This window comes from Peromyscus maniculatus, chromosome 10 (assembly GCF_049852395.1).
Source record: "Peromyscus maniculatus bairdii isolate BWxNUB_F1_BW_parent chromosome 10, HU_Pman_BW_mat_3.1, whole genome shotgun sequence".
Lineage (NCBI taxonomy): Eukaryota > Metazoa > Chordata > Mammalia > Rodentia > Cricetidae > Peromyscus > Peromyscus maniculatus.
Genome location: NC_134861.1, coordinates 41,247,055 through 41,272,568, shown reverse-complemented (window position 1 = coordinate 41,272,568; position 25,514 = coordinate 41,247,055). Strand labels below are relative to the sequence as shown.

Genomic DNA, 25,514 nt, shown 5'->3' with positions numbered 1-25,514 from the left:
TTCCAGCACTCATGTCTGACCGTTCACAACCAGCTCCAGGAGATCTGATGCCCTCTTCTGGTGCACATATATACACAGGTGCACATACATACACATAAATAAAGAAATTAAATTAAAATATTTTTGAAAAATAAAATAAATTCTTGTTGTTCTCCTCTCACTGTCTTAGTTCCTAGCCCTGAATTGAAAGTGGCCTGACCTCTCTGCACAGGAAATCCATACAGACAGGCCAAGTCTGCATTCATTTGTTTGCCAAATATCTCCTAAGTAGCTATTGACACCACTAATTCGCTATGATACTTAAATGTTTCAGGAATGTTGTCCGGGAGCTACACTTGAAAGACAATAGAATTAGCAAGTACAGCTCAACAGTGTCCCAAAGTCTATGCATGGAGAAGGTAGGGATATAAGACTAAATCAGTGTGTATTTAGCCAACACGGGCTCTGTGCTGCCACCTTATGCATGTGTGGTGTTAGTACATGTAACTTCTCACTGCGTTGGTCATTGCTGTCCTAAGTGGCCAGATGAAGAAACTGGATTTGAAAGGACAAAGATCACTGGGCGGTGGTGGCACACGCCTTTAATCCCAGCACTCAGGAGACAGAGCCAGGCGGATCTCTGTGAGTTTGAGGCCAGCCTGGTCTACAGAGTGAGTTCCAGGAGAAGGACCAAAACGACACAGAGAAACCCTGTCTTGAAAAACAAAAAAAAGAAAGGGCAAAGATCATATTCAAGGTCACAACATGTCTAAGGGGCGCAGCCAGCATATGAATGAAGACCCATCAATGGCCAGCTTGTGTAAGCTTACAGTTGTTTTCAGAGCACAAAGGAGACATTGGAAAATAAAAAGGGAAAAGGGCACTACTCCCCTAAAGGGTGCAGGGTTACAATGGGATTTGATGGGAGACATCAAATATGCCATGAATGCTGAGGAAGGACACAGGACTCTGACAATTTAGTTTTGAATCAGAAAAACTTCTGTGACTTCAGACCCTTCTGACAAGCATTAAGTAGAAGAGTCTATCTTAGTGACCACTTAGCACCTTTGAAGGATTGTTGCATATGCTCTTCAGCCCTCCAGAGGGCCAAGTTTTACCTGCCTGCCCTCCCTCAGCAGAAACAAACCTGTCTCCTCGCCACTCTTGGAATTGCTAAGCCCATTGCTTCCTGGCCTGGACTCAGTTGAAAATCACAAACACACATCTGCATTTTTTTGTCAGCCAGACAAAATGTGCTGATATTAAGATGTGAAATGGAATGACTCGGGTCGTCTCCCCCAGACTGAGTTTGGGACAGCCCAGTAAAGCATGCTGAAATGATTTCATGAGAATTTCTGAAGTTTGAGAATAAAGGAAAGATTTTTTGTTTAACTTCTCAAGTCTGCATCATTGTTTTCTTTTTAGCAATGTCAGTGGGTTGGAATGAAATGCTGGAGACCCTGGGAGGCAGTCAGTGGGGATGGTTCATCTGCAGCAATGGCCTAGCTAGCTGACGCCCGTACCTACTGATATCACCACAGACACATGATTGCTGACATGAGCACAGGCACACCCTGTGACATAAATGGCAGAGTTTTAAAATTTGACAGTAGTAAGTGGGAATGAATTAGTAGCAACAACTCAAAGGGTAACTGTTGATTTTTAGTAAAATAAAAATGTGTGTTTCCCTTCTTGTTGTCTACACTGTTGTTGAAAAAAATGAAAGTTTTCTCTATGTCCTTCGATATGAAAGCTCTAAATAATAAGTAAGACAGCCATATTTGGGTGGTGCTTAAAAAAATCTATGAGATGGCTTAGGAGCTAAAAGCATTTTCTGTGAATTCCAGGCAACCTGAGTTCCATCCCAAGAACCCAAGTAAAAAGCCAGATGTGATGCAAAGTAGAGATGGGATGTGGATGCAGAGAATTTGCTCAGATGCTAATGAGTCAGCTAGCCCGGAATAACATGTTGACAACTAAAGCTAACCACCATATACATAGATACATACATCTATCTAGATGTCATGTGTCTATACATATAATATCTAGAAGGCTATGTGACATATTAAAATCAAAGATGATCTGAGAGCAGGTGAAGGTACTGATGGATATTGGTACTGACAGTATTGGTGGATATAGTGTGGCCAGGGCACTTGAGACTTACTCATGACTGTGATAGGATCAGATTTTTAAACAAAAAAGCCTTCCTATTTCAGTAGCACAAAACCATAGATAGGTTTTTTGTTTTTTTTATTCCAAAGTCCAAATTCATTTTCTTCAGATGTAACAACTCCCCTCATGTCACTCTGAGGCCCTAGGGGTACAAGCCAAGGCCCTTCCATCCAAAACATGAGGGAAGAGGAAGACTATGGTACCTCCTGCTGGGTGTCCAGCATCAAGTCGTCATGGGTGGAGATAGGGCACAGTTACACATAGCCTGATTTTTATTGCCCGTGTCTAAAGACAAATCTCCTATCCGGATGCTTATTCTGTTGAAATATTGACAGCAACAGCAATGTTCTTTGAACTCTGCTGCAAAGCAGTCCCCAATAGAAAATAAGGTCCAGCTCCATGTCCACAGAATGGTCAGGTCTAGCGAGCAGACCTAGCAAGTGCCTCCGGTGTTGCTAGGTTATTATGTGACTAAAATGTAACAACTTGGGTGAGAAGCAGGGTGCTTCTCTGTCATGCATAAGGCCTCAGATTTAATCCCTGGGATCACAGCAAGGGAGAAGGATCACAGGATCTCATCCCCAGGAAAAGAAGTATAAGCAACTGGTAAATGCTGAGAGTGGGAGAAATGACCTTCCCCAGGGAAAATCATACCAACTGGTTATGTAATACCAAGTGCTCAGCCCTGAGATCCTGTACCTGTAAGTAACATTATATGGACTGAGCAGGTTATATTTAGATATTTAGGAGTGTGTGTGTCTTTGTGTGTGTGTGTAACAAAAATTAAAATAAAAGAGGTCATAGATTTAAAAGAAAGCAAAGAGGTGCTTGGGAGAGGAGGAAAGGAAAGGAGAGAGATGATATAATTTCAGAAAATAAAAATTATTATTACAAATAAAAAATGGTATATTAATAATTCTACATATGCTAAGCACTTACATGGTTTTACTTTCCTGGTCATCAGATTGCTGGCCTTTGAAATGAGAGTGTCAAATATGATCATGGATAACTTAATTATATTTATTAAATAATTGTTAGTATTTTATATTATATTTTCCACATATGTTGAATTCCATTCATAATCATTAATCAGAAACTAATCAGTGCTGCTCTGAGTGGAGATCATTCCTATTCAAACGAGAGAAACACATTAAACATTTCAATATGGAAGCAGCTTTAGGTATGTTTAACACTACAGAAACCTTAGGAAATGTTTCTGGGAACCACTGGAATTAACTATATTTCTTTTCTGATCTTGCCACTGTAATTTAGTTTCCAGTACAATGGCTCATGTAGAGTTCTATTTTCACTAATATATGCTGAAGGATTAAATAAATTTTTATATTGATTTGTATAACAATTTCAGCTATGGATTCATATGCATATAAACAAATAGTTAAAATTTGTTCCTAAGCAGATGAAGGTTGTTCAACACTTGAAAATATATTAGTAATTTTTCTAAAAAAAAAAACTGAGTAGTATTGAAAAGAAGTTTGATCAGATTAAATACGTATCAGGATTCAAGAGCAAAACATAATGAACACCAAGACTAGAGAAAATTTTCTTTCCCCAACAAGTAATATCTCAAGACAACATGTAGAAACCCCCCCCCCAATCTTAGAGTCAGTTCGTAAGCATAGTAAGGGGTCAGGGAGAATGTCCACTCACTCAACATTTCTGCTTCTTCCTGGAGCCTCTCCCAAAACTGCTGCAGTAAGACAAGAAAGGCACCAAGAAATTGGAAAGGAGAAATGGAGCAAATTTCTCAATATTTTTGATGTTTTACATATGTTGATTGGCACTGTGATTTTTTTAACCATATTTCTAATCAAAACATATATTTAATTGAGTGCTTCTATATTAATAGAGTTTTGGACTGAAGACAAAAACTCAAAACTTAATCTAAAAACTATATTAATAGAAGAAATCAGATATAGGCTTTGGTTAGAAATATGGTTTAAAAATCACAACACCATTCAACATATGTAAAATATTTAAATGTATCTAAGAAACAAAGGTATTCCTACCCATAACACTCTGTAGAGATCTATAGAAATCTTTTAAGACAAAAATAGTTAAATTAATGGGCATGTGTCTCATAATCCTGTATGGGAAGATTTAAAAGATGCCTTTCTTCCTAAATTAAATTGAACCAATGTCCCTCTTATTTCTTTGAATTTAACAAAAGACTATTAAGGTTAATTTTTTCAAATGTATCGTTATAAAAAAATTGACATAAAAATGTAAAGAATGCAGAAATAAATCTATGAGATATAAAGTATGACAAAGTTTCAATATCTAAGAAATAGCACTGTGGTCAATAGTGAGTGGGCTCTGCACAGCAGAGGAACTCATGCCAGATGAAGCCATGACAATCATCTCCTTGTCTTTAATTAATGGATTCAGTGGCAGAAAAAAAATTACCTAATCATACTTCTCAGCAGATTTAAAAAAATCTGTATGGAATTTGGGGACCGTGTTGGCCAGTGGCTACTATATGCAGGAAGAACAGAGTTGGTTCATCACAAGATGTCATTAGCAAAAACCTTCTAGTGTCATGTTGTAGAACAAAGGGTGAACCCCTTGCTCAGCCTTTTCCTGATTCTGTCTCTGACTTCAACTATCAGCTTGTTCTCTTGAATAGTGCACCTACCACATTGTGGTTTTCTTGGTGACATCATAATCCATCAAGCACATTTGATCCAAACTCATGCCTGTCCTAGGTCCAGAGTTACTGCTGAGCCCTAGACCTTGCCCTCTCCAATCACAGATCTTCATGTGACCTTTTCAATTAAAACTCAGCTCCACCTCCTCACAGTCATGCTCCCGGCTACCCAGCCTACACTACTTGCTAACACCCTAAATCCTCTGCCTGAATACTTTCAGAACAATGTCTCACCCATAGCAGGTATTTAATACTCGTGGATAAAATGAATGAATCTTTGAAGAAGCAAGAGATATCATTAGAGGGAAGATATTTAAATCAAATTGCCTTGATAGAGATAATAAATCAAAGCCATCTTAGAATGAAAACTACAACAGTCTGCAGCCACAAGTTAGCTTGACTTGCTTCCCCTCTCTCAAGAACAAGGGAATCTGGCTCAAATCATACCACCTCAATCAAAGTCTTGTGTTTTATTTGCATTGTTTTGACTATTTATAATGGTTACTTTCTCTATGTGAAATCATTAGTTTTGTTTTTATCACTCCTAGAAGCACTTCCATTTACATGTTAGCATAATACAGTCACAGATTTATGAATACAAATGAGTCTAAAATTTAATGAATCTCCACTTATTACCTAATGTTACCACTGTACTGCAGGAGAATTTCCACGTGAGTTCGTGAAATACAGCAGCCGTTGCAGAGTGGTCCAAACGACCAGGGCACAGATAACCAATTTACTCATTAACGTGTTTAGAAAAACTGTAAATATCACTAGATAATCAATGACTTTAATATAATTAATGTTGCCTATCAGGAAACATTGATGTGTAGTTGTATAATTCTGTCTTAAATGTTGGGAAATCATTGATATCTAGCCTCTAAGTGTTAAGTCACCCTGGTACACAGTTAGCTCCACATCTTCCTCTCATTCCCCACTTTCATCAGATTTCAATCTCTTTCAGTTTTCATAATTGAGTTGCCTTTGAAACACAGAAACTAACAGTATGCAACTTAGTAACTAATGGACTCCCAAATCAAGAGATCTTACATCATACAATAGTTTCTTGATGGACTCAAAGAACTCCAAAACAAATAACATGTGGACTTTCAGAATTGTAGTTTGAAGAGGGAACCTAGCAAAGCTGAGTCACACCTAGCAAACTTAAATGAGTTGAGGAATTCAAGATAAGGAGCAATTCTCAACACTCACTTTTCTGAAAGTATTTGCTATTTCATTACAACCTCACAAGGATTTTATTTAATATTTTAATTTTGTACTTTGATTACCAATGTGAATATTTTCCCCTGTGGTTATTTCTGTGTATGATCTTATCATGTCAATTACCTATAAACATCATTAAGAGTTGAGAAAAGGGCCTGGAGAGATGGCTCAGAGGTTAAGAGCTATGGCTGCCCTTCCAGAGGACCTGGGTTCAATTCCCAGCACTCACAGGGCTGTTCACAACTGTCTGTAACTACAGTTCCAGGGGATCTGACACCCTCACACAGAGTATATGCAGGCAAAAATAAAAGTGCACATTAAATAAATAAATCTTTTTGTAAAAAGTACTTAAAAAAAGAGTTGAGAAATGTTTTTCATAATCAATAGCAGGGATAGAATGTTCTAAAAGGTGGGGTTTCTGATTGGAAAAGAATGCCTTAATGGGTCTTATTTTCTCATTGAGTTCCCCACTAGTTTTATTTTGTTTGAGAGGAGGTGCATGTGCCTCTGGGGGCTCATGCTCAGGAAGGCCAGTGGTCAACCCTGGGTGTTGTTCCTCAGGACTATCATTTACCTGAGTGTGTCTGGGGAGTCACCCACGTAGCCTGGCTGCCCAGCAAGCCCTCCAGGAGCCCTCCTGTCTCTGTCTCCCAGTGCACCCCAGGACTTTCGCGTGGGTTCTAGGGATCATATTCAGGTGTCATGCTGGTACTTCAAGTCCTTTACTAGCTGGATTACTTCCCAAAGCCACCCATTTGGATTCTAAATGTGTCTGCTGCTATCTCCAAGAAACTCGGACAGAATAGAAGCTGGGTTCTGCTCCACCCACACCTACCAACAACCTCATGGAGAACTTCTAGCAGTTGGGTATAAGTGGGAACAGGAGGGGAAAACAATAGAAACTTTACAAGGAACTTGAGTCCAGGTCTCAACATCCAAAACAGCTATGAATAAATTTTTAGCTATTCCCAGACTAAGTATATTTACCTACAAAGTAGAGTATTTGAACTTTCTTTGTAAACATTTCAGTCCATGAATAATTTAATATGCGATTTCCTTTTCTCTTTCATGAACATATACATAAATAATATATAGTATATTTCAATTACCTAACATAACAGAAAATCTTCCTGTGTTCCTGACTCTCAACCCATTGATTCTTTCTAACTTGAGGGTCTTTGATCTAAATATGTTAGGAAAATAGAATGCTTTTTATTATCTGCTATAATCTTTATCTCACTCAAAGAATATTTAAAGCATTTTTGTGGGAATATGACATAGATTTATGCATATTGATGTTAAAACTATTTCGATTACGGGAATTAAAATATAGGTTTAAAAGGTAAGTTTAGCATATGCTTGTGAACCTAAGTCAGAACTGACATGGCTGATGAGTTAGGAGATGACCGAATCTCTGAAATGTTCCCAGATCTTCAAAGTAGTTCATTAGATTGTACTATATGGTTGCATGGTTTTACACATTAATAGAAAGTGCTAACTTTGGTGCTTCCACAGTATAAAATTGTGCACTGGACTTGGGATTCAGAAAATATTGGTGAACAGTTCAAAATCACAAGTCCAACTTGAAGCATTATGAATTATAACACTACGTTATGCACACTTAGATATTTATTCACTCTCCTGATAGAAATGAATCTGAGAAATAGGATGAAGGTCTGTGTTCATGCTTCTAGCACCACCATGGAGCTCTACACCTACCTGCTCCAAGCTCAGAGAATGCTCACAAAGCAAATGCATGGCTATGCAGTGGGTTGATGGTGAACGCGTGGATTTTGCTCTGGTGAACTGAATCGATTTTTTTATTCATTTATTGAAGAAAGAGCATCACTCTGTAGTCCAGCCTGGCCTCAAACTTATGGCACATCTCCTTTTTCACTTTCCTGAAGGTGGGGATTATAAATGTGAGCTACCACACCTAACTACACACACAATTTATATATTGCAGTGTGTGTGCGTGCCTGCGCACATACGTGTGTTACTATCATGGTCTCCTTTATGGAATATCTGCTCTTTTCAAGCATTATCTCTATGATAAGCAGGATAATGGCCCTCCAAAGATATCTATATCCTAAATTTGTTGTACCCATGAATGCCCCTTCATATGGCCAAAGCATCCTTCCTGTCTGATCAGTACGGACTTTGGGATGGGGAGATTATCATGGATTGTTTATGTGGGTCCAGTGTAAATGGTTAGAGACCAAACATGGGATATAGAGACCAGGGGAAAAAAAAGAAACCTTACAAAGGCCCCACCTGCTGCTGCTGGGTTTACAGATGAGAAAAAAAATCATAAATAAAGAATATAGGCAGCCTGTAGTTGCTGAGAAGAACAAAACAAGAAAACAACTTCCCCAGAGCCTCCAGAAGGGAAGTCACAGCTGCTGACACCGTTTCATTAGCTGAGCCAGACCTGTGTTTGACCGTTGGCTCTCTGAGATGATAATATGTTTGTGAGGTTTTAAGCCACTGTGTTTGTGGTGATTTGTTACAGCAGCAGTGGGAAACTAATACAGTCTCTGACATCCCCTTTCATCTCCTGCAGCTCTGCACAGCGTGTGTGTAAATAGAGACTCCGTTAACTCTTGTCTTTGGTCCCCCCTGTCACTTCTTTTCATCCGTGTCAGCTACTATTTCCATGGTGGAACAGGACACATTAATGATGCTTTCTCTTTTTGCAAACAACTGAAGTTTAACGTAACTATCTTGAGACAAAAAGGAAAGGAAGAAAAATAATGGAAAAGGAAGAAGAACAAGAAAGAAGAGGAAGAGGGAGAGAACCAGGAGGGCATGTGGTCCATAAATGGACTTCCAGCCTAGATAAGGACTCAAATCAGTCCACTGACAATATGCGGCCTTGCTTTCTCTGTGTACAGGCTTCCATATCCCATGATTTACAAGTTCTTAGTGGGAAAACTACCTGTTTGTTGCAGGAAAGATTCTGAAACGCAACTATTTCTTTTCATTAATCATTCTGCAAGGAAGTAGCTTGTTGGGAGCGTCTCATTTCTGCTCCCTATGACAACATCTTTAAGTAGTTCTGAGATGGTCTCACTCCTGAAAACTAGTGCTGGGTGGTGGATAGAGGACTCTCTTCTTCAGGTGACCGCTCCACATTTGCTGGCTGGGTTTCTCATGGTAGAATGATCTTAGCATAGCTGGGCAGAGTCCCGAAGACTAAGGTGTAGTTCTTCGTAGTTCTTCCTAAGGTGTCACTTAAACTGACACTTGGTAGCTGTGCCACATTCTATTAACTGAGGCAGATCACAAGGACCAGAGGAACCAAACGAGGGAAGTCAAAGTATAACAGGCACAGACAGCATTGTCATGGCTCACCTGGGTCACCTGAGTGGCAGCCCCCACTGTGAATAAAGGGCTATGTGCGTAATTCCCAATCAGACCTGGGAAACAGAATAAGGCAGTCTCATGAAGGCACATGCCACTCTCCAGTCTTTTCCTAAGGTATTAGAAACTGTTCAATGCACAGAGCCATGGTTCATTCTAAGTACGTTTCCATATGGCTTGGGCGTTATCTGGGATTGAGGAAGTCATTACAAATTTAAGGTTAAAGTTAAGGAATTGCAATTTTTTTCTCATTCATTTTTTCTTAGACTGTGAATAAAACTGTGTTAACATATAGCAAAGTATGTCATAGAGCAATTAAAGTGTATATGATTTATAGAGAATAAACTACAATGTGATGAGTCCACTGGCCATTATTTGCTGTAATCTTTTTTAATGTGACAATTCCCTGGATGTTATAGTGAAATATTTCACCCTTCAGCTTCACTTTTATGGTGTGTATTTATTCTTAATAGTACAGATTCCAAATTGTCAAAATACTTGAGCTGATTTATGGTAATTAGCTTTAAGTTAGAACATTTGAAGTATATTCAATTAATTTTATCTGTCTGGTGAAGTACAATGAGGTCTCCAGCTCTGTAAAGTTTTCTTTCTAATATTAGCTATGCATTTGCTGGGGGATGTGCTGGGCTCAAATGAGTCTCATTTGAATTTGAAATTCAGAGAAGGAACATGCAATATTCGGGATTAGTCAGTATTTAGGAAATGTATATCTAAGGATTATTTGGGATAGCATCACCAAGATCCTGGACCACTCGCTTATCACACGCTTGTTGATTGATCTTACCTGCCCCAAATAGGAAGCAATAACAATGGAATAAATTATTCAAAGATTTGTCATCTGGATGCAAGTTCTTTAAGGATCATATCACAAAACAGCTGGGCAGATAATTCTCTTTATACTTACTTCTTCCAAGTTCGTGTACAAAAGAGGTATAGATCCATATGGACTGGATTAACAGTGATGCTTTTAAAATGAAATTAAATATTCTAAACTGTCAGGAAATAATATGTGATCTTTCCTAGCTAAAGCTTTCATTGGTAGTTTATCCTAAATATTATTTTTGTCTTTGAGAGGTATTATATAGTAGATGTGAGAGATTTATTTTAAAAAAACAAACAAACTTTGGATTGCTTGAGATTGATTTTAGGACTTTGCCTTTAACATCTGCACATAAGCAAAATTCCTGATATTATGAGTTGGGGTTTCCACTGTAAGAGGATTTAAAATCACTACTGAAGTGACTGCTGGTCTTGAGTTGGGAAGCATCATATATCAGAAAGACCCAGCTACTCAAATTGCTCAAACTCTAATGGAATGGAGGAGAACAATTTAGAGCAAGCAGAGGTATCAGGTTCTCTGATACTGGGCCCTTTAGTGCAGTGATATATTTTATGTAGCACAAAAGCAGTTAAAAATCAGAATCCATGTGGTTATGATGCCTGGTTGGAATGAGGTTACTTATCAGAGATTCCCCATTTTTCAGATCAGCTTGAGACACACTATTGGAAAAGGCAGGTTTGTTGATGTTTGCATATGCGAATCTCAAGACTATTTACAAGTCCTGGGACTTTGAATCCTTCATACCAATTTTTTTTTCACAGTTACCTTTTTGGGTCTTAATTAGTTATTTCCTGTTTTCTTTTGTGTTTTCTGAAAATCTGAAGAGAAAATACCAATATATTTCACAAACTAAAAGACAACATGATATTAAAATTTATGCTCTTACTGCTTATAAAAACAAACCACATAGCTGGGTAATTAAGATGTAAATAGCACATTGGACAAGCCAGGCAGGTTGTCTGGCTTTTGTTTTTCATAAAATATGTCCACTCAAAAGTGTATATGAGGCCCCGAGTATAAGTGCATTGTCCCCATTATTTTCCAACTATTAACTCTTATTTTATGGTTTTCAATGGACATAAACCTCAGCAAGATGGTGGTCCCATTTTTCCCAAATAGTCAGGGATTATAGTTTATTACTTGCAACCCAGATGGGTCATGGCTGTTTAGAAAGAGAAATGGCTCCTGGCACAGTTTTGAAAGATGACTGGATCCAGCTGGCCACAGTGTGGGTGGGGGTTCATGGTATTGGTTGGATATGTGTGTTCACAGCTTGCTCTTCTGTGTTTCTCTTGCAGCTATCGGCAGGACCCTCATCCCCCGTTATTTTAGCACCGTGTTTGAAGGAGGGGTGACCGACCTGTATTACATCCTCAAACACTCAAAGGAGTCTTACCACAACTCATCCATCACGGTAGACTGCGACCAGTGTGCCATGGTCACACAGCATGGGAAGCCCATGTTCACCAAGGTAGGTGCCGGGCTCCAGTACAACCATACCAAAAAGGAAAAGAGTTCAGCTGCTTCTTTTCTTTAGCAGCTAACATGGAGTTTTGGTTTCTTATGCAAATAAGCCTTTGATAGCTGAAGGAATACACACAGTATCTGTGCTTGGTTATTTTGAAAGCGTTAAGAAATTTCAAATGTGAACAAACAAAGGGGACATTTCACTAATTACACTTTAGCTATTATCTGGAAGTCATCTGCAAACAAAAGGCATGTACAGGGCTAGGTTGCTTCATCATGGTCTCAGAGACTCTAGGATTGCAAAGTGTGTCACCCAAGCAACTCAGCAATGGCCACAGCAGAAATGGAAACGGGTTATAAAACTAAGAGTCAAAGAAGAGGGGGAGGGCCAGACAACAGAATGTTTGAGGCCAAGTTCAGAGCCTGTGAAGGATATGAAATGTAAAACAGAAGCAGCATTGGCTCAGCATCATCCTATTTTGCACCAGTAATCTGTCATGGCTAGAATATCAGCATATGGATCATCCCCCTCACTGAGAACCACTGGGTAGTATTAGCTCAAGATCACTGTATGTCCCCTTCCAAGTGGGGAAAAAAAAAAAACAGTAATAACCAAATAGTCACAGGATCTAGTAAATGGCAGTATATTGTTTAGTTATTTTTCGTGTGCTGAGGCTCATACTCAGGGCCTTGCGTATGCTAAACGCATGCTCTGCCAGTGAGCTGTGCTTCAGCCCCACAGAATTTTGCTTTAATGAGAACTTACTCATTTAATATGGACTAAAATTCTGCATGAATCTATTTTGTGATATTAATGATAGCAGCTATCTCTTTTAGAACAAAACACAGATATCTGACAGCCCTTTCTAGTTGAAAGGTGTTGGATTATCAGGGTTAATTATCAAAAATCAAACTGTAAAACTGGAAATGTGAAGCTTGTGCAATTTTTCTTCAAGAATAATAATTCAATGTTTCATATTAGTGTCATCCACCACACTAGTGTATTTCAGTCTTTCTCGGTGCCCATGATGGTGTATGAAACCAAAGGCATAGGATATGGTTATTCAATGCAAAGGCAAGCCATAGAATACCATTGACTCCATGGCATCTTGGTTTTGACAACAGGCATTTTTAATAGGGCAAGGACTGGGGCTTTTCTCTGCCTAACACTTAAACAGAGTGGAAAGGAATCTTTCGGAGAAGTGCTTCACGAGAATGCTGAAGTCTGTGCTGGAAAGAGTTTCGCTTATGGAAGGAAATGGCCATTGAGATTAAGGTCTAATCTGCCCATGACTTACCTCATTTAGAAGATATCGGACATTTTCATAACCAGGCAGATAAGATGAACACTCACCATTCCCTTCTATGGTTGCAAAGTCTGAGTACTGCAGAAAGAGCCCCCTCCCCTCTCAAGTGTTAATGCTTTTAGCTGATTCATATAAAACATACTATATCATATACACAAGAGAAACAAAATATGATAATTAAATAAAACTTTCCAACATTCAGAAACTGGGCTTAATGTCTTCAGCCATTGAATTTTTAAAAAGCATCTTGTGGCAGCCTTTGTGATATATTTAGTCAATATCTTTCTTTCCCAGGTCAGGTTATAACACACAAATGAACACAGTGAGATGCTCTGATGCTGTGGTATAGAATATTTCAGACTTGGGGTAGACCAATCTTTCTCTTCTGAGGAATCCATGAAGCCCCACAAAGTGCTATTTTCATTCTAGTTAAGACACTGAGGTTTTCCTCTTGGCTGCATTTTTTTTCTGGAATGTACCCTCTGTTCCCCAGGAGTCCAGTGGGTTCTTTTCTTTCCAAGAAAACAAGGCGATCACTAGAAAGACCTGAACACAACTCCTCGGCTCTGAGAGCATCAATTACTTGGACCACCCATGTCATTCTGCTCCAGGGCAGGCAGTATTATTTGCCTATTCCTGTAATGAATATTTCAGTACTCTGATGAAATACATCTCTTTCTAGGACATGCAGTTTCATTATAGGGGCTTAATCCAGATGCTAATTATGCACATTTATTTTTAGGAAATTTGATGTGATTCAAAGGATTCATTTTTCTTCTCTCTCTTTCCCTCCGTCCATCCCTTCCTTCCTCTCTCCCCCTCCCTCCCTCCACCCCTTGATGTTTGCTATACTCTAAGAACCTTCCTAATTTTCCTTCTGTTAATTAAAAATAATTCCGTTTCGGGTAATAAAACACTATGGCTATTTTAAACAAACAATGGCTTCTTGGTACCACAGAGAAAGGGGATTCTAAAACCACTGCTGACATTTGGGTCTTGGTCCTGGTATTATTGAGCACATTATGTGTCAGCAGCTCACATTGTTCTAATTTAGACTATCACGAAACAATTTCTCCCCAAATAGCATTGACCCGATGGCACTGAGTTGCTTTTATGAAAATTTGGTCAACTAGTGAATCAGGAATCAGCCACAGTCCTAATCAACACAGATATTAACTATCCCTCAGGGGTACAGTGAGCATTTTGTAATTTCCTGATACCAGGAACATTATAGATTAAGGATAAATATGTAATTGGAATTTTTAAATGCACATAATAAAGCCTTTCTTTTATGTTTTCAATTTCAAATCAAATAGAAAACAAGGCTTAATAATCAGAAGAACATGCCGGGAGCCTTTTGGAGTCAAAGACTCTTGAGTTATATTCAAGGATGTGAAGAGGATGCTGAGAAAGGCACTGTAAATGCTACATTCCTGGGCTTTGCAAATTAAAACAATAGTTATAGACACTACTGGATACCTTCCTCACTTCTGCAATCGTGGGTTTATGGATTTTTTCTCTTCTAAATTATTTATTATGAAGTTATTTACTACCACGTATAACCTGGAAGGACATTAGATAAGTTTCCTCTAATCAAACGCTACTCGCTTGGATTTTTGACAATTGTTTCCCCATTCTTACCTTGTGTATCACATTATAGTATATAATTTTTCCTCTCCATGTTAAGGATCGTATCTCCTTCATACACTTTTTTATATATGATATCTCTAGGTAAAATTCAAAAATTTTTTTAAAATAGTATTCTAAATTCTCTATTCCACCCATGCCATTTACATGTAAAGATAGAAAACTAAACATTATCACTTTTAAGAAAAAATGCATACGTTGTCTCAAAGAAGCTTTGTGGGAACCGTTAAATCATACAACAGCACAGTCAATATTACTTCATTAGTAAAAGCCAGCAAAGGGTTAAAAAGCTACCGGGTAGTTTGAGAAATGTTCTTTTTTACTTTTCTTGTTCCTGGCCTAGTCTCAAGCTAGCACGTGATCAACTGAATGCCTGCCAGCCTCTTTCTTGTTGATCCTCCGGAGACCATCTGTGCTGGGGGCATTGATTAGAGTGTGTCTGCTGGGATTACATCTTTTCTGTTGCCATGCCAACTAATCAGCTGATTTTGGTTACCACAGAAACAAAATGTCAGAGCTCACAGTACGGTAACATGAATTCAGCACAACAGAAAATGTTTTCTTAATTGGGGACCCTTTTGATTTTTGGATTCCAACAGAAAGGCAGGTTTTTTTTTTTTAAGGCCAACGTTAGATAAAAGCTGCATTAACTGTATTCATTAATAAGCATATACAGATATTTTTTGAAGTGAGAAAAACATTACTTCCATTTTATTAACTATGCTCCTTTTTTATATTTCCTAACAAAGGAGACATACATTCCTTCATATGTACCTCTGTTATGTTTCCTGATGATTGCATGGAAAACAATCCTCGAAACCTATGGTTTCATGTACTTTCCATCAGGGAAGGGGAGGGGGTCTCCGAGTCTTAGGATGGTGCTATATGTATTAACACTTTGGGAAAAAAAAAAAGAGCAATGACCAAAATTCTCCTCTGTCTTTCATTTTTGGAAGTCATTTAGTTCCCTTTAATAAGAATCTGTCATAGTGAACTGAGATACAGTTTTAAGGGCTCGCACTTTACCCATAGTGTGCCCTGGATAAAGTGAACCCACTGGACTACAAAGGAAGCCCAAGACTTGTGGCAATTTTCCATTTTGTAGGCCTGAGACAGTTTGTCTGCAAAAGAAGACCCAACTAGTTTGCTGCATCAGAGTGAACAGAAGACACAGCTGACCTGCAGAGGCTCCAATTAAGCAGTCCATCGGGACTCTAGGCTTATCTTGTCATCATGAAACTTGGTAGAAGCAAACCAGAGCCTTCATCTGCCCTGACCCTGTGCTTTGCAGACAGAAAACAGATTAGATGTTTTATTAATATTAATAACAACAATAACAACAACAACAACAACAATACTAATAATAACCCTGACATTTAAGTGGGTTAATATTTATTTGACTATCCAAAAATACCATCTCTTTAAAAAATAGTATAGCCCATAAATATGTGTTTTCCCATTGATAGTTGACTCTCACAACCTCGCTTCTGTGAAAGTCGTCACTGCAGGTGACCTATATAAAATTAACACCCTGATGGTGAGGGTAAAGAGTTGGTTGGTTTAATCTTCATGATACTTGTTTGAAAACCTTGATAAATTAATTCCAGTGCTTAAGATGTGCTTGGAAGAATGATTTGGGAACATTGACAATATCTCCATTTCTACTCATATAACACTCATGGCTAAGATGCCAGGCTCAGCAGACAAGGCCTCTCCGAGTTTTAGGGCAGGGTGCCCACATGTCGGAAATTACTCACAAGTTCTGCTAATTGGATCTGAGGTAGAGGTCTTCACCCAGATTATCAATAATTATCTCACTGTGTCCCAGAGAACTTTGATAAAATGAACATGGCAAATGCATCTCTTTTGAGCAATGCCCTATTGAACTCTCCATGGTAATTTTCCCAGACAAGTTTTGGTTTGTATAAGGAAAGTATCTCCTCCAATCAGAGTACATAGAAAGCCCCCAACCATTGCCTGTGATGGTCAGAACTTCCAAAATTGTATTATTCCAAGAGGAGAGTGATTAGCCATATCTCATGAAAGCTTGATATAAACTATTAACCACATCTTCCTGGACTATAGAATTACAGACTACTTTTTATATATTTTTTCAGAAGTTTGCCTAGGAAATCTTTGTGTTACCTAGGAAATCTTTCCCCCAGAAAGTCTGAGTAGAAACTCAGCATATTAAAAAGGAGAGGATGAATGGAGTCTAGAAGCTCAGTCCCCATGAATTCCCAACAAATCCCTAGAGATACTTCTTATGATCTACAACTCAGGATGCACAGCCTGGCGACCAGGATTGAATTCTCTGTTCTCTTTGGTTCTGTTTATTTTATTTGCTCAGATGCATCTTACCACCATTATACTTGTACCAGGCACAGTAGCCAGGACTCTACATATAGAATTCCCTGAAATGAGTTTTCTCAATAACTCTTTCTAATGATGTTACTGTCTCTGTTCTGTTGATAAGGAAACTGGATGGTGTGGGGCACATTTGATTTCCCCTGAGTTCCAGAATGAGAAAAGTAGAGTCAAAATTCAAATCTAGTAACATCTGTTTTCAAAGCCTCCACGCACTATGGTACTCCTTCCCCAAAACTAATATGGGTTTATTAACTAGTTGTAACTATTTGTGTTATCCCCCACTTACAGTCTCATAGTTGAAACAGGACAATAGTGTGTGTTACTTTGTATTATTTTCTTCTCTTTCAAAGTCATTGTGCTAAGAATAATATGAATATGAAAAGTTAAAAATGCCTTTGTCATTGATTGTAAGCGAAGAGAGACACTCTAGCATTCTGTTATGTTTTATTAATCACATATGTTCTTAGGAAGGTGAGAGACTAGCCATCCATTTATGTCATATAAAAAAGGACTTGCCATTGTTGATGTGTATAGTGTATTTTCTTAAACAACGCTATATTTTCTATGTATCAGTGACTGGTATAGGTGCATTGTGTTGCATACTAACCCTTGGAGTTCCTCTTTGGAAAGGAAGATGTACTCTTGATGGGTAACTTTGTAGTAACTCACGCTTGAGCATGAGTTATCTTATGGGAAACTTTCTCCCAAATTAGGGCAACCAAGGATTTGGGGGATATATCAAGGTCAGGTTGAAACCTAATGCAAGGGAAACTCCCATGAATCTATAAGGAAGACCCCAGTTAATAAATAGGATATGTAGCCTGAACTAGCCATCTCCTATGATCAGATTGGTGACTATCTCAATTGTCATCAGAGCTTTCATCCAGTAACTGATGGAAACAGATGCAGAGATCCATGGCCAAATATTAGGCTGAGCTTGGGGAATCCTGCTGAAGAGAGGGAGGAAGGATTGTAGGATCCAGAGGGGTCAAGGACATCACAAGAAAACCCACAGAATCAACTAACCTGGACTCATAGGAGCTCACAGAGTCTGAACCAGCAACCAGGGAGCCTGCATGGGGCTAACCTAGGCCCTCTACATATATGTGACAGTTGCATAATTTGGTCTACTTGTGGAACTCCTAGCAGTGGGAGCAGGGGCTGTCCCCAATGCTTTGACTGGCTCTTGGTTGCCTTGCCAGCCTTAATACAAGGGGAGATGATTAGTCTTTCTGCAACTTGATATGACATGTTTTGTGATACCCATGGGAGGCCTGTCCTTTCTGAACAAAAACAGAGGAGGAGTGGATTGGGGGACAGAGGGGAGGGAAGAAGGCAATGGGGAAGGGGGGAAAGAAAACTATGGTCAAAATGTAAAATAAACAGATAGATAGATAGATAGATAGATAGATAGATAGATAGATAGATAGATAGATAGATAGTTGGCTGTGGCACCCATGAGAAGATGATCACAATGAAAGGTGGTGAGAAAACCGAACTGTGTACCAGTTGGTTTTGAACTAACGTCTCTAGAAGATGGATTTAGGCCCCATGTTTCCAGATGAAAAATCAGAAGCATGTAAAGTTTCATTGGTGTCTGGTACTTGTGGCTAGCAAGAAGCTGAACAATCTCCTGAACCTGTTGATTCTAACCCTAGAGCTGATACTTGTCCCTGTGTACCATGGAGACACTGCCCAAGGACCTCAACAGACACTATATTGAGTTGTTGATGGATGCGAGCTACAAACCATTGCTTGTATGAACTGCATAGCAAATGAATGTGTTGTTTGTCACCCCCAGGTATGCACAGAAGGCAGGCTGATCTTGGAGTTCACGTTTGATGACCTCATGAGAATAAAAACATGGCACTTTACCATTAGACAGTACAGGGAGCTGGTCCCCAGAAGCATACTAGCCATGCACGTAAGTAATATTATTTCTATTTTATCTCCTTCCTTCTTATTCCCACTGCATCTTACTCAGCAAGGAAACCCAGTGCTGTCTGAACAAAGTCCTGCCATTATTACACAATTAGTTCTAAGTATTGAGTCTTCCTCTCAACCATTTGAATGCACAAGCTTTTATTTGCCTTCATTGTTTCCATTTGTAAGAGGTTTTTATATGTTAGTGGGGTTCCCCTGATGAATGGTTTCTATTTTCTTCAGTTGCAGTAACTCTATACAAGATACTTTTCTACCTGGGTGGATGAACCTGTTACCTGTAATGAGAATGTGAACTAAAACAGGAAGTGAGAGCAGCTTCCTGTTCTGATTAGAACCATCTAACCAGAAGTGAGGCCCCTATACTCTGGATCTATTGGCTTTTCCTAACTATGATGCTTGGATGGAATGGGGGGAGCAGGTTGCAACAGAATCAGACTTCATGAGCCTGATTTATTCTTGGCCCTGAGAAATCAAAAGTGAACAAAATAACTTCAGACACCATTTATAGAATTTACCAAACCAGGACTTGTGCTGAAAATTTAATTTATAACTGTCACTCAAGTGTTGACTTATTATTATTTTTATTTCCAAAGTATGGAAGGAAAAAGCCCAGTGTGTCTTTCAATCCAAATATGGCAAAATAAGATTGTGACCTACCTGGTTCTGAGTTCAAAACTCTGTCACCCAGCCTTTGGACCTCATGCTGTCTCTCTAGACCTCTGATCTCACCCTTATCTTTCCTCCTATTTACCCTGTCTCTGCCCTTTCCGGTGACCCCAAGCCTTCTGCTGTAGCACACCTATTTCCACTTCTTTGGATTTACCATGTTTCCAGTCCTTTAGAACTTTCAAAGCCAGTTTCACACCTTCCACTCTTCTGGAAGAAGTCTGTTTTATCCATTATATTTTTCTCAAAATACACCAAAAGGCATCAGAAGGGTGTGGATGAGAGCTGAGGCCATACATTGAGAACTCAAGATTATATTCCTGTTCATGAGTGCCTTTGGACAATTGTTATGATATCTCTGGACTTCTAGTCCCTCATCTATACACAGGTGTGGTTGTGAGTGTGCCTTGGAAAATCAGCTTGAGAATCAAGAATTAATGACTGAAAAGCACTCAGAAGGATGCTTGGATCATAATAGGACTTCAGTTGGGGTTGGTGATCTGTTCTCAGCAGCAGCAGAAATGGTGGAAAAGCATCCTTCCATCATTGGTTGCTGTCCAATTACAATGCAAGCTGCTTGTTGTTAGCCATGACACAACTTAGTGGGTCTATATAGGGCCAGATCTTCCCACTGAGGCTCATTGTCCATAAAGACTCTATTTCAAAATTGACTGGAAACTGTTACTGCATGGTCATTTTCATCTATATTTTTTATCCATGATTACAAATAAGAATGAGACGATCCCTGAATAAAAAACACAGACAAAACTAAGGTTCTGTTAGTTATACACTAACACATGAGCACAGACATGGAGAAAAGGCTCCCTATGCATGGCACCAATTTGATGAGATAGAAGCAGAATGAGAAGGATCAACCGAGTAACTCACTTTCAAATGCAGTGCAGAAGGAATTTTTTTTTTTGGTTGGGGCCCTGGCCAAATATAACATTTGGGGTGATCTGGGCCATTTTACATCCCATGATACTTTGATAAATGTGATACCTACTCTTTTCATCCTAGAGGATGAAAAGCATTGAGGACATTGATTTTAACTGAGTGGGAAAGAAAGCTAAAGTTCTTTCTCCACACACAAGAGTGGAGAGAGACTCTACACACACACACACACACACACACACACACACACACACACACACACACACACACTGGATTTTGGCATGATATATTATTATATCATATATTTTTGTGGTAGCTGCAGGTTTTTGAATGGGTCCTACACCCTATCTCAGCAGGGAGCAAGCATAGCTTTGCCAAGTTCGGAGGCATCTCTTCCTCTGGTTCCGACTAGAGTTCTTCCAGCAGAGCTCAGTGACTTCCCATCTGAAGACACAGGCCCAGGGTCTCTCACATAGAAAGCAACATCTTTTCCCCCTGGGTCCAATGCACATCTGAGGCAGTTTGGCTTCCTAATCGTGCAGAAATGATCTCAAAGTGTTCTTGAGGACTAGATGCAAGTGACTTCCAAAAGTAAATTAAATTGTCTCCAGCAATCTGTCCCTCCAAAAAAATATCAACGGTGTCAAGAGTGCATGTCTCAGCAGCAGCAACATATTCTAACGTTTTCATGAGACCATCTCATAGGAGTGAAATATGTCATTTCCCTCTCCCCCCATGCTCTATTTAGGCACAAGATCCTCAGGTCCTGGATCAGCTGTCCAAAAATATCACCAGGATGGGTCTAACAAACTTCACCCTCAACTACCTCAGGGTAAGACTGAATGATTCTATTACTTTGTTGAATTTGGGAAAAGAATTGGAGCTTTTTGTGTGTGTTTGTTTGTTGTTTAATGTATCCTAAACCAAAGAGTTAAATGAAGTATAAGCCAAGCTGGGTAACACAGGCCATAATCTCAGCTGCTTAGGAGGCAGAGGTAGGAGGATGGTAAGTTCAAGGCTGCATGGGCTATAGAGAAAGCTCAAGGCTGTCCTTGGGAACTTAATGATATTCTATCTCAAATTAAAATAAAAATCATAGTAAAAGACCTCTTGGTATAGTTCAATGGTAGAGTGTTTTACTAGCGTATGAGGGGTCCTGGATTCAATTTTCAAGTGCTAATAACTAGTTGGTTAATTAATTAATTAGTGAAGCCAGGTATACATAGCACAGATGTATATTCTGTGCTCCCCCCATCTCTGTGATGTGTTTGAGTGTGTGTGTGTGTGTGTGTGTGTGTGTGTGTGTGAGTAGTAGTAGTAGTAATAGTAGTAGTAGTAGTAGTAGTAGTAGTAGTAGTAGTAGGAGGAGGAGGAGGAGGAGGAGGAGGAGGAGAAGAAGAAGAAGAAGAAGAAGAAGAAGAAGCAGAAGAAGAAGAAGAAGAAGAAGAAGAAGAAGAAGAAGAAGAAGAAGAAGAAGAAGAAGAAGAAGAAGAAGAAGAAGAAGAAGAAGAAGGAGAAATTGTGGCTTAATTAGTAATACTTCACAAAGCATCAAACCTGCACTTAGATAGGGTTGAGTTTGCTCACACAGTTGTAACTCTTAGAGTTACTCAAAGGAAGCCATGTCCTTATCCCATAATGTTCGGGCAGTACTCAGTCTGCACATGCGTCCACTTTCTAAGGTGGCATTGTTTGAGTTCACTGCTTCTGTGTGTTCACCCTGGACTCAACTCCTCCTAAGAGAGTCAGTGTGCCACTTGAGGCAAATAGCCACGGCTATAGAGTCATCTGGAGAAATTCAACTCAGTGCTGTAATGCAGGTCTTACAAATTCTCTATTTAAAGTGGTGTGTGTTCGGGTATTGTTTTTGTTGTAATATAAATTGTTTTTATTTTTAAAGGTTAAGTGTTTTAGACAACATGTCTTACCTATACAATACTAAGAGCCTCCATATTTGTCCTGAAAGAGTTACAGCGTTCACACCAGTTTAATATAGAATTCCAACAGTCAAGTCACTGGCGCCATATCTGGTTTCATTCACAAAATGAGCATTGTACTCCAGAATCCTGAGAAAGTGGTGGCCACTTTGCCCCTGATACATTATCTCCTCACCAGGGTTCCCTTCCCAGCACTGAGTTGATGCTTTGGACTCTCTAGCTGCCAATGTACTCCAGGCCCATGGGTTCTGTTTTGTATCCACCATGCTTTGTATACAAGCCTTGCACCTGCTGAAATACAATAGGTTTTGGCCAGGCTCACTCTTCTATGTGTGGAGCGGTGTTCCATTTCACTCACACATTTCTAGACACCGAAAATACAAAGAAAAAGCCAATCCTCTGCCACTAAGAAATTCATCCCTAAGGGGTGAGACTCATAAAAAGAAGACACTGCAGAGTGATAAATACTATGATGCAAGTTTCCAGAAGAAAGCCAAAATACCTTAGGGAGAGAAATCATTCAGAAGAAGGCTTTGTGTGAAAGTTGATCCATGAGTAGATTAGGCAAAGATGGAAACAAGAAAACCAAAGGCAAGGGCAGAAGTTTCCACTACACAGAAAACAGAACTTACACCAGAAGATGGGACATAGGGAAGCCATCTGAGCATTTAGCAGGTTTCATGGTCACCATTCCCAGTGAGGAGCCAGGATAGGTGAGACGGTGGGTCTTTTCCAACCTGGCTGCTGGGCTGGGAGAACTATTTAGTGATGAGAAGTTCTGGCAGAATCCTGGTTCTGGATTGAGAGAGAATATCCACTTCATAGCCTAGAGGACCTGGAACTAAAACCAGACCTGGCAAAGGCCAGAATCAGCTGGGCTCTCCACCAACTCATCCATCACCCTCAGAGTCATAACAGTCCTGAAACACTGTCTGCTCAGAGGAAACCTAAAATCTGCCCAGAAAGGTAGGAAGCATGTGTGTATTCAGCCAGAGCACCTGGAGCTGTATCCCAAAACCTTTGAACTCTGCATTCAGAACCAGCTCTACTTGAGTTCGGCAGGCTCTATGATGGGTAGCTGTACCTGTGGACCGTGGGTTTGATATAGTACTATGCACAAACCCTACATAGCTGCCCTTCACCACTGTATTATCTCTCATCAGGGACCAGAAGAAGCTATAGATGCCCCCTCTCAGAAAGACTGCATTCCATGCCATGTCCTCAACTGGCCTGCATGGGGATCAGGGACTCTGGAGCCTATTCCAGACTCTGTGACTAATCCTTTGGTGAGATCTCAGACAGACTCTTGGTGACATCTGTTAGCTGCTTTGGATATAGATTAACAAAGGCCAAAATTCCCTTCTAAGTCTCCTCCCCCACCTCTCCCAATTATATGGAAATGATTTAACGTCCACTGTGTAGTCAAGCCCCTCCAAGTCACCACATTCTACGGTCCTGCACTTTTAGCCCATGAAGACTATGAAGGTAGAAGAGGGGCTAACCATCTTTCCTGACTGTGAATGAAGGAACATTTGGGGGTGGGGGTGCCCTCAAGTTACCACTTCAGTGTGATGCTGGCTGTGTACCAGATCCTGTGCCACAGAGCTCCCAACCTAGAAGTCTAGACGTCTCACAAGAGCCCTGTCCATGGTCACCATCCTCAGGAGAAAATGAGCTATGGACAGGATACGTAAGTGGTCACCCAGCTTTGCATACCAAATGGCCGAACTAGGAAGTTGAACTGAGGCAGCCCGCTGGAGCATCTGAGTGTTTCATGGCACAGCTCTGCCACTGTGCAGGTAGGAATGGACAATGGTACTGATGGGAAGAGAGATGCAGCCAGCCGCTGGAGCACCGAAGCTACCAGAATTTTCAACAAATTGGTCATGCTTTCTTCTTTCCGGGCCTCTACACAGTCTGGCTCACTAGCTGTCACACAATTTCTGCCCTGCTCTCCCCGTCTAAGTCTCCCAGGCCAGATCCTTCTCTTCTTTCAGGATGTATTCTTCCATCACTTCCCATGAGGCTCTCTCCCTTGGCATTCCTGGAGTCCTCAGCACATGGTCCCTTGCTGGATTCTTGGCAGGCCCCATATACAAAGCACCACTTTACTCTTTTATCTCTTGCTCCATGGTGTAAGTAATGTGAAAATTCACAAGTTCCAAAGAAATGTCACTTGAGTGCATGGTTAGAAGACAGTTTGTTAAATGATAGATTTGATTTTTTCAATGACACCAAAAAGCCCCCAAAAACTTGTATATTAATTTTCAAAGTCACTCCTAGATTTTCACCATGGGAACTGAGCAGCAGAGGAGTGGGGTATATTTTATTGAAAAAATAAAAGGAACCTCTAGCTCTCTCTAATGTGCAAAATTCCCATTTAGAGACCAACTCTGAATTTTCCGTGTCAAATTTTTATTCGCTAGCATTTCTGTTTGCTCTTTCTCATTATAAATTTTTACACTAAATATCATCCCCCCCACCCTTTAATTATTTTGGGAATGCATTCTTTCCACTCTGAAGAACAGATTTTTTTAAAGTGAGTAATTATTTTCTCTGTTTCATTTGGCCTGGTTTTCTTAGCAGCTATGATACACATTTTATGTTTTAAATATTATACTTGATAGGATGTTTGGGCAGTTCTTATCCTAAATCTTAACTAAGATATATACCTTTTGTATATTTTCTGACTCTGTGTGCATTCCTATGCATAATTTCTGCTTTCATGCAATCAGATTGCATATGACTTCCTTTTTAAAAATATTTATATTTTAGTTTTTATTTTAATTATAAATGTATGTGTCTGTGTTGGACTATGTGAAAGTGAGGTAGATGCCTATGGAGGCCAGAGGTGTCAGATGTCCCCAAAGCTGTAGTTACAGGTCGTTGTGGATGCTGGAAACTGAATTGAGATCGTCTCAAGAGTAGCACATGCTCTTGAGCGATGAGCCATCTCTCCAACCCCAACATATGGTTTCTTAGTGTTATTTGGTGAGCAGTGGCATCATATTGACCAT

At 39.6% G+C, this 25,514-nt stretch overlaps 1 protein-coding gene across 10 annotated transcripts in view; it reads left to right on the top strand.

Moving 5' to 3' along the window:
* Positions 1-25,514, top strand: part of Ldb2 (LIM domain binding 2) — a 349,265-nt gene that overhangs the window by 270,468 nt on the left and 53,283 nt on the right. For all 10 annotated transcript variants that reach the window (XM_006981648.4, XM_016000191.3, XM_006981647.4 and 7 more), the window contains exons 3-5: positions 11,564-11,736; positions 18,858-18,980; positions 21,309-21,392. In XM_006981648.4, the coding sequence (XP_006981710.1) occupies positions 11,564-11,736; positions 18,858-18,980; positions 21,309-21,392 (380 nt within the window). The remainder of the gene's footprint in view (positions 1-11,563; positions 11,737-18,857; positions 18,981-21,308; positions 21,393-25,514) is intronic.